The sequence below is a fragment of the Anopheles arabiensis genome, chromosome 2, assembly GCF_016920715.1.
Source record: "Anopheles arabiensis isolate DONGOLA chromosome 2, AaraD3, whole genome shotgun sequence".
NCBI classification, from domain to species: Eukaryota; Metazoa; Arthropoda; class Insecta; order Diptera; family Culicidae; genus Anopheles; species Anopheles arabiensis.
The window spans coordinates 29,779,015-29,789,460 of NC_053517.1; the positions used below are offsets into that span (position 1 = coordinate 29,779,015).

Sequence of the window (10,446 nt, forward strand, 5' to 3'; positions counted from 1 at the left end):
ACTTGTACACACTTTCCGAGTATGCTTCCCTTTCACGTTGCCATGACCTTGCCATTCAAAATGCGTTATCGCTCGCTCCCATTGCTTGCAGCGTGGCTGAAGGGATCTCTCTCTCTCTCTCTCGTTCTCACGACACGTTGCGAAGATAGAGACAGAGAGAGAGAGAGAATGAAACAATTGCACGCTGTCTGCTGAAGCTGTACAACAGAAAGCCACGCACACACCGACACAGCTAGATCGGAATGAATGTGTGTGCGCATACTCACACACCCCTGCGCAAATCGTTTGCTATTACGCTACGGGGATTTCCCTTTCTCCGTGACACCGTGAGAGTTGCAAGAGTGTGTGTGTGTAGTTAGAGCGAGAGAGAGATATTGCGAGAGAGTTTACACTACTACACAGAAACGTGTAGATGGATTAGTGATGCGATGATAATATGGCTTGTGTCTGTGTGTGTGTTTGTGGGGAGGAAGGAAGTTGGGAGGGGATGCTGTTATGTTGTTTTCATTACTAACCACCACTTGCTGCCACTTGTCTGCTGCAGCCGCGTTTTCATCTTGCTCACTAGCCTCTTCGGTTCGCACTGTCTCTGTCTCTCTCTTTGTATTGCTCACCTCCTCTCACTTGCGCTCTCTCAGCTTGGAGTGTTTTGTTATTGTGTCGTGTTGGAAAACTGTGTGCTTTCCACGTTCTTCCCCACGTGCTGTGTTAGCGTAGTGTTAGTTATGCATTGTTAAGTGTATGTGGCAGTCGGGGGAGGTTGGGTTTGGGAAGCGCAGGCATTATTATCAACGTTAATAGCTGACAGTTGGCAGAGCACACAACCCTTACCTTTTGAAAGGTGCTGTACAGGGTTTACACAGGCACTGAACATACCGTACAGTTCCAAAAGGGGGGAGAAGCTGAACCGGCCGGGCCGGGGTGGAATTATGAGAAAATCCCCAAATTCCAACCCCGTGCTCCCACTCCCGTCTCTCCTATGCGTGGGTACGCATTACTATGTTCGATACCCTACGAGCATGGAAGCAGGGGAGCAGGGGAAGCATGTTGGTTTTTTTTCTTTCTTTCTCTCTCTCGAACGCTGCCTCCCAAGCTGCCTCTTCAGTTCACTTTACACATGCGTACACCTGTGTGGGTACTAATGCGTAACCGGATGAAGTGTTGGGGTTTTTTTTCTACACTTCTTTCCTGCTTCTACTCCCTCCCCCTCCCCCCTTACTTCCTTACAGTCGAGTGGCGTGATGCGTACACGACCGCCTCACCGTGTGTGTGTGTGTGCCAGCGGCGAAACGAACACTTTATGGCCTTCGTAAAGAGTCTTCTTTTTTAATGTATTTCGCGAACCAATTTTTGGAAACCAGAATACGATGCTTGTGGCTGCCTCTGTGTGATTGGGTCTCACCTAAGCCTATCTAGCGGGTTTTAGGAAGACATTGGACGTAAATTGGGTCCGTTTTGATTGCAGTTATGCGAAAATCTCTATCAAATCCGTACAAAAAGTTGGCTTTCAATTCCGCGAATAATTATAATAGTAAAAAAAAACAGAATTCTCACTCAATTGCGTGATGCGTGGGGTCAAGTTAGCTTATTCTTTCGTTGTTCTTCTTCGGTGGTGAGAGCGTATACACATGAAGAGAATGTTATACACGATTATTTCATAAATAACACAGACACATGCCCACTATAACCTCATACTATAAACCGTTTCCAATAAACTTTTTACACTTCCCACCGCATAGTACGCTGCCCAGCTAGTGTAGCACACAAAAAAAGTGAAAAAACCCAGCTTCGGACTACGAAGCTGACCGCACCAGCCCATTAACTATTAATGAATCTGTTTTCTTCTGCTCTTTTCCATGTTCTCGTTTTGCTTCCGCGGTCCGGTTTGGCACGATTTACGCACTTCCGTTCGTCGTCTCGATTCGCCACGGCAGCAGCAGCGGCAACAGCAACAGCAGTGTGTGAAACTACGCCCGCGAGCAGCAAAGAAGCTAACAGCGAACGCGAACGGGCTCAAAGGGAAGGAACCCCCGTTTCGTTGGCCCTCCCCCGTCCTGCGTCTGGCCGTATCTTCTTCCCCCATACGCAACGATTTCAAAGTGCGTCGCGCACGTAGTAGTGTGTGTTGTGTGTGCGTGTCGGTTTGAACACTGTTTGGAGATCGAAGGCGAAGCAGAAAGATAGAGAGACAACGAGAAACGAGCGAGATTGAGTGTGCGTGTGCGAGTGTGTGTGTGGGTTAGCCGTTTTGGCGAGCCCCCCACCCGCCGTGTGCGTGTGCCTAGCGGGGTAGAGTGCGAGAGGGGCAGGTGCGTGCGTTACACAGGGCGCCCATTGTCGACACCCTCTCCCTCCGCCGCTTCGCTAGTGTGCGTGCGTGTGTGTGTGTGCGTAAGCAATCGTGCGCACCGCGGACGATCATGCTGTCCGCCGTGGATACGCTACTGGAGGCGGCCAAGTTTCTGGAGCAGCAAGAGCAGCAGCCCCCACATCTGCAGCTGCAGCCGGCGTCCCGCCATCACCGCACACCGCCTCCCCTGCACCGGCAGACCGGCAGCAATGTGGCGTACGCGACCACGATCGTTGGAGCGGCCAGCCTCGGTGGGCTGTTCGGTGGCTCCAGCACAGGCGGCGGCGGCGGCGGCGGCAGCATTGCCTTCGCCAACGGTGCCAGCAATGGGGTGGTGGTGACCGGCGGTAGCCACCACATCACCAACAATGGTACCACCACCATCACCAGCATCAGCAGCAGCCGAAATGGGAACGGGTTCTCGTCACCGCCACCAGCCGGCACCACCGTCAGCTTAAAGTCGAAGGTGCTGCTGAACGGGCACCACCAGCCGCCCACGCTGGTCCAGAACGGTGGATCGACGGCGGCGGCGGCGGCGGCCAGTCGGCTGCTTTCGCCGACCCTCGTCAGCCTGCCGGCCAGCACCACCGCTACGCTGTCCGCCGTCTCCAGCACGGCCCATCCCCATCTCGGCGCCGCGTCGGTGGTCAATGCGACGGCGACACGTCAGCCGCTGCTTCCGGCCGGGGCGCGGAAGCGCACGTACAGCAACGCCAGCAACGGCGCCACAACGATCGGGCTCGGCAGCGTCAGCGTTAATGGTCACTCGACGGCAGCTGCTACCACCACCACCACAACAGTGCTGGTCGGCACCGGCAGTATGGCCGGTTACGTGAAAGGTAAGCCAGAATGCAGACATGCTAAATTGACCATTTTTGTTTTGTTTTGTTTTGTTGAGGAACGTAATTGCAACCGACATCAGAGTGGAAGAAGAAAGTTGTTAAACATTTTGTGTAAATATGACCAAAATAACGCGTTACTCTATTTGTAATACCAAAATGAGGGCGTTTGCAAAAAGTTCTTTGTCATGGAATTTATGTGAAAGGTTAAAACCCGTATTTTACGATAATATTTTGCTTTTTTTAAATTTTCCTAATCATTGTAAAGAAAATTATTATATGCAACGCTGTTAACCTTTTCCGTCATGAAACGGCGCTGCAAGGCGTTACATTGTCGCAACAGATCGAAACAAACGCAACCCATACGCCGATGGGCCAGTGCAGCGGACGACTGACGGCTTCGGGGCTTTGTTTACAGCACAGCGCTGGGAAGGGGGGGCTTATTTACAACCTCAACCCCCCTCCGAAGTAGTAAGAGAATGAGTTACCACCGTACGGGCACTCATTTTCCTTTCCCACTCTCACCGTTCAACGTTCCTCTCGCGCGCTTAGTGGTGCGCTTTTGCTCTCAATATAGAGAGAGAGAGAAAGAGAGAACTTTTTCTCTTGCGCTTGCTTTTCCCCTCCCTAGCTGTCTTTCTCGCTCTCTCTCTCTCTCAGCAATGTTTGCTCATGCCGTGCTCACCGTGCCGGGTAAAAGCTCATGCAATTTTTCCGTGCGGCGGGAAAAGACATTCGTCAGCGTGCACGGCCAACGGACAGCTTTGTTGCTGTGGGCATGCCACGCCGTCCGAGCACGTGCGCTGGGTGCGCTAGTGATTTGATGTCATTTGTCGGTAATGAGTTTGCTCTGAGCTTTGCGCTCCATTTACTACAAGGAGAGATTTACTGGAATGTTTACTAAAAGCAGAGCAGATAAAAATACTTTCCACTCAAATAATCAGATTGTAAGGTTAAATTACTTGTCCTTGTGCATTATAAGTTTGGCGCTAGATTTAATCACCATTACGTTTACATTTGTGTAATTTTCTCACCTGCTTTCTTCATGAATTACTAATTACTGGGCGTCTCCATTATTCCTGCGCTCCGTTTGTTCTGCCCCCCAAAACTATGACAATGGATTGCACTAAAAATCAGAACCAAACATGTGCGCCGTAAACGATTCTCATCCATCCAGGGGGCCAGTGCTAGATAAAGCTCACCGGACGGCGCATTATTTCGCAGATCGATATCAAACACACCCGGCGGCTAGCGAGACACGTAACAGACTCATTGTATTACAACGTCCGTATTATTTGTTACCATTTTGCTGTAATATGTATGTGTGTGTGTGTGCGTGGTTTACATGCGTGTTTTGTAATTGTTAACCTTTTTTAACGGTGGGATTTTAATCTTACGTAATGACCACATGGTTCGTTCCAGACGGTTCGATCCAATCACACCGCTAATTGAGCACGCGGTGCATAACGTCGCTGCCTAATGACGGGGTAGAGATTTGAGAATTGCGTTAACATTGTGGAATGGCCTAGCTAAGCCGTGCCAGCTAGTAGAGCGAGTATCGGCTTCTATTGAGCTTGAGGTTTACTGTACGGCAGTTGAATTCCATGCTTTACATCTGCAAAGGATCAATGCGAGCATGTTGTCGAATGCGTACAATTTGTGTGGGCTTTATTATGAATTTATAACTGGTAGTAACTATCACTTGAGAAGCACTCATTGCAAAACTGTCGAACCTGCCGTCTGAACGATTTGCTCTCATCGCGCTTCCATAAATGACGCACGATAGCAATGACTTCGCAGTGGCCGATCGGGGAAACAAAGTAAGAAGTACAAGTACAATCAATAACCCTTCTCTCTTCCCCACAACAAACACACACACACCCAAGCACGCGGAAGGGGTCAGACAGGTCAAACGCTGCTCGGGGGGCTCATTAGAAAAGCAAAAAGACGGAATCTACCCGCGCTGAGGGATGAACTGCCCTTGTCACTGCGGCCGGTTGTTGCAGGAGAATGTCCTATGCGACTCCACCTCCTCCGGCTCCAAGCGCTTGACCGGCATTCGTTAGGCAAATGTAACACGGCAGCAAAGCCAAATGAATGGAAAAAAAGAGCAAAAATAAAAAAGATCAACAATGCAATTTGGTGCATTCACCCTACCGGAGAAGGAGCCCAGCACAACAACGTTGGCTGCACGGGCAAGAGCAGTGCGGCGATGTGAAGCAGTGAAACGCCGAACGAGGCAGGATTAGAACACTGTACATTGCTGTGTTGGTTTTGATCTTCTTCCTTTCTTTCTTTGTTTCCTTATGACCGGTCAGCTGCAACCAAAAGCTGCGGTGTCCCGTGGGACGATGCAGTGTGCAACCGTGCAGTGCAGCGAATGACAATATCATCCACCCCATTCCTGCCTGTCCTGTGTCTTGTATAATGCGGTTTTTCAGAAAACATAGCAACACTCACCCCCTTCACATTGGTTTGGTTCCGTTCACAGCAGCTTTTGGCCAGCTTCTAGAACATTTTTGCGCGATGTTTGTTGGTTAGCTGTGATATGAGATGCACTACACCCGTCATGTTCGTTCACCGGCGCTCATCATTTGATCGAGCCGGCCGATCAATCCCGGGGTCGCATTCATTCTTTTGTGGAGGACTAACCATTACCTCCCCCATTCCCTCCCCGTGGGATGTGGAAGTGTTGTGCAAGCAGCAGGCAAATGAAGCTGTTTGTCCACACACCACCGAACAGATTTTCACGGTCGCCTTGATAGGAAATTCAAATGATCGAAATCGAACCGTCGTCGCTCTCGCCCCATCGCATCCCAGCTCTCCGCGTTTGGCTGCCGAATACACAACCCCCCCATCTGTCACCCTGTCCTGCTTGAACGTTCCTTCCAAAAAAAAAAGAAGCAGCCGACAGCGACAACAACGCGCACAGCCGCGGTTTGAGATAGCAGCGCCAAGCGCGGCTTCGCCCCTTATCGACGTCACCGAAGGGGGCGGTGTTCGTGCAGGCGTTTGACCTCTAAGGTTCTCTGTTCTGTGCGCTTCGTCCTGAATTCACATTCGCAAGCACAATTCGAGGGAGCTGCTGGTGGTGGTGGTGGTGGTTGTGGTGTTTCGCTTCTGCTTTCGCTCATTCGCCTGCCCGTGTGTGTGTGTGTGTGCGGCGTTGTGTTGCATCGATCTTTTTTTTTCTTCTTTTTGCGATTTTTGCAGCCCAACGAAAATGCACCTCATGGTAGGATCGCGTATCGCGTTTGTCGTTTCTAGCTCGAAGTTTGACGAAAGCTAAAATGGCCTGGCACTGAACGCGTATGTATGCGCGCCCACCGACCGTTGGGATTCAAAATAAAGGAAGGTGACGCGACGGCAGGGCGGTAACCACTTACCGGTGTCCTGAATTGCTCACAGCAGGGTGTGACACCAAGAACCCACCACCATCTTACCTTACCCTAACAGCTCGCGGGGAAGGGGGGGGGCAGCTGCTCGCCGTTTGCCGTTGCTCGTTTCTCGATTTATGTTAAATTAAAATTGCTCTCCGGCAGACAGTTCGGGGCGTGGTTTTGGATGAATGATTGCCGATTCGGAATTGTAAATGTGGTGCGCGATGATGTGCGTGCGGTACTTCATCCTACCTCCTTTCCCCACTCTCCCACACTCTGATCGATGTGCTTGGTGAAGAGCTTTTTTTTTGGGGGGGAAGTTTTTAATCGCCTAACATTTAACCCGGATGCTACAATACGAATGAGTGTCTGTTGCTGCTGTCGGGGTCGTTTTGAGAAGCACACAGACAACAAGGTGGGCCAATCGGTGTACTCACTTTACTACAACAGGAGGGTACGCTCGTTACAACACACTCGCCGACACTTTCCGCCGGACGATCGGTCCCGGCGGAAAGTAAAATGAATTGAGCAATATGATGCGGTGTTGTGTGTGCAACAGATTTTCCTATTTATTCAATTCCGATACCAAACCGCGGTAGCGATACGTAACTTGCGGTACGGCCACAATGTGATTCTGTGTATAAATCTTTGCATAGAAGAAAGCGAAACAAACTCGCAATCCGCTCAGCCAAGAAAAAAAAACAGGACCAGTAGAAGGAGAACAGCGGGCATCAGCGCGCACAAACAAAACCCCCTTTTTGCCACTTTGCTTTTGCGCACGTTTTTGAAGGCGTTTTGGTTGCGCTCGGTTGAAAATTAAAACCAGCTCAAGCTACTGAGGGAGCCGTGGCACTGCTGTCACTGCGCCGTGCCAGCATGACTGGAAACGTTCGTAGCAGGCAGGCAGGCAACAGCAACAACAGCGCCGCATCTTCTACTAGCATTGCTTCTGGGGCGGAAAGGACGGTGCGAGGGGTGGGAGGAGGTCCATTGGAACCGTCCTTCGTCGTTGGACCGATGGGCTGCGCGGTGTCCATTGCACAGCGAGGATGATGAATAATCCAACAGTCCTCCTTTCAGCGGGCCGCAGCAGCAGCAGCAGCCGACGCAGGCCTTTGTAAAAATGGTCAAATGAAATGGATCTGTTGAAATCAAAAGGTGTGTGTAAAGCCAACCGACACTGCCGCCACCGGGGAAAGGGAAAATGAAAACAACAAACCCCACACCGCGTCGTCGCGGTAGTTTCTAGAACTGCCTGGGAAGTTCCTTTCCCCGTTTGCTTCCCGTCCGTGGGAGCGCCCCTCCATCCGCCCATCTCTCAAGCTGGCCAATGTATTGGAAATTGGTTGCCCTACTCTAGATGAGCTTCGTTTAATGCACCACCACCACTGGCCACCACTCTCGCCCCCCTCCCGCATATCCCGCCCAATTCCAATGCTGTAAGCAATCGGCGCCGGTGTGTGTATGTGCTTATTACTGTGCCCTCGAATCGTTCGTAGGTGCGCGCTTCTCCGTTCCAGCAGCTTTACATGATACTGGGACGAGAAATGGACCAAGCTCGGCCACCCATCCCGATGTAAACCGACATCGACAAATGGGATGCGTTATGATGGTGGGTGGGGGGGGGGCGGTTTGTGGGCTCAAGCAAAGTACACACACCCACCGATCGGGCCAGTCACGTTTGCTGACCGGTGGTCTGCTTTATTATGCAGGTTCATCGGTCTCCGTACGCGGTGGGCACGGTGGGGGAAGGGAAGGAGGCTGCTATGGTGGCTCCGATCGGGCCAGTGTTGGTTGCGCCAAGATGTGGCGACGCTTTTCGAAGTGCTTTCGAGGAAAATGCTCTAAAATATGTCAGTTTTCACCAAGTGACTGACTTGTCAACTTATCAGAAAGAGCATTGCATCGGGGATTCATATACAACTTATGGATAATTGACTACACGGGCAACTTGACGGATCAACAACAAAAGTTTAGAACATTAGATGAATTGGGAAGCTTTTTTTGGCTTAATCGCTCGGATTTTGTAAATCTATGTGATCAATCGTTAGGATCTGACAGTTTTTTGGCAGAATAAGTTTATTTAGCCTCTGCTCCGGCTCACGTACAAGTGACAAAAGAGCTCTCTCGTTTTGAACATACAGTGAAATCTCTCTAAGATGTAGTCTCTAAAAGATAAATTGTCTCTTTAAGATGAAGATCTCTCCAAGGTGAACATTCTATAAGGTGCAAATGCGCGTTGACAGCCGGAACAGTCTAAGATACATTTTTGAACGACAGTTGGACGGACAAAAATATTGGTCCAAGGATGCCAGGTTTTTTCGGTGGTTTCTTGGAAACTTCAAACAGCAACAACTTCATTCGTTTTTCTGAACATGAATATCTCTCTTAGTTGCTCCTTGAAGATTCACCTTAGGGAGATTTACTTGTACTTCTTTGGTCAGAGCTTCCGTCACGGCGATGTGCTAGCTTAGTTATTTAAATAGTATCCTTAGCCGAACGCCGATAAAAAAACCGGTGCGGTCCTAAAATTGACATCCTCAACCCGATTGCCTCGCTTCTTCTTCGCTTCCCATTCTCGCTTCTTTGCCTTCGCCGGACGGTGCGTCCTAGCGTGTAGACAGCGATTAAAATGCACATTCCAACCAGCTTACTTATACGCACATCCTGCTACGGGCGGTATCGAATCCGCACAGCCCGCGTAGTGTGAACTGTCCTCTAAACAACCTGTCGGTCATTAACACGGTCGTTTGGAGATCGCGCACCGGAGATCGCAGCAGCGTTTTCTGTTTCCAACGCCCGCTCCTGAACACACAAAACAAAAACAAGGGAAAAGAATGAAAAATCACACATTTCTCGCACCCGTCCCAAGCATGTTAATGGGACACGCAGCGCGAATGTACGCACTTTACGGTGTGGCATTTGTGGGTGGGTATTGCTGCGAAAAAAATTACCATCCTTCTCCCCCCTTCCCCTCTACCTTATCTATTCACTTCTCATCCGGATCCGAACAGCAATGGATTAGCATTAGAGGTGTACCATATGCATTATGCAACGGCTGGCGTGCTCTCGGGCCGTGGCTTATCAACGCTTCGCTATCAGATGCTCGCCAAACACACACACTCTGTATGTGGTGTCGCGTTTTATGCGTGGAGGCGCATGGTGCCTGTGTGTGGGTTGATTTAGTGCGAAACGAGGATGAGATTTATTCTGCGGAGCGCGGAGAAGCGGTCGCTCCTCTTTTTCTTTTTTTTGCTCGCCATTTGCCATTTGTTGCTTCCCTTTCCCACCATGAATTAGTCATACAAAACAGCGTCTATTGTCGATCGTAACCCGATAATAGCATTCGCGATCGCAGCGGCAGTGTGGAGCAGTTCCGTTTTTTTTTAGTTCGCAGCCACAGCCACTTTTTGGGCCCGACTGCCAATAAGAGACTGCCTGTGGCCGGTGAGCGCCCGCGTGAATCGTCCGGTTGTAGTGCGAACGAATGAATGAAATGCCGATCCATTCCAGTTCCGGGGAATGCGGTTGCGGTTCTAGTTTGGGTATGCCTTTATCTACCGTATCACCATCACCGACGATCGTGTCGATCTAATCGTCACCGGCGAACGCGTTGCACGTTACATTGGATTGGAACGGTGCGCGGCACGGTTTTCACAACAGCCCGCCGGATTGTGGCTTCCCCTTTTCATTGGGTATCGGATTAAGGCGGACTGGCCTGTAGTGACATTATAGTACGCGAGTGCAAGCGAGAGAGAGAGAGAGAGTGGCGATTAATTTAAATTGATAATATCGTGCACGATTAAATGCAGTACACACAGGCAGGCCGTTCGTGCGATGGGCTGAGAAAAGCGATCCAACACCCGATTCGGCCCCG

The 10,446-nt window shown here is 50.4% G+C and overlaps 1 protein-coding gene across 8 annotated transcripts in view; it reads left to right on the top strand.

Annotated features, from left to right (window-relative positions):
* LOC120898834 (serine-rich adhesin for platelets) overlaps positions 1-10,446 on the top strand; it is a 66,316-nt gene that overhangs the window by 33,580 nt on the left and 22,290 nt on the right. For 4 of the 8 annotated variants that reach the window (XM_040305232.1, XM_040305231.1, XM_040305228.1 and 1 more), the window contains one exon: positions 1,935-3,189. In XM_040305232.1, the coding sequence (XP_040161166.1) occupies positions 2,421-3,189 (769 nt within the window). In that variant the 5' untranslated portion in view covers positions 1,935-2,420. The remainder of the gene's footprint in view (positions 1-1,934; positions 3,190-10,446) is intronic. The other 4 variants (XM_040305233.1, XM_040305230.1, XM_040305229.1 and 1 more) reach the window with 1 other exon arrangement.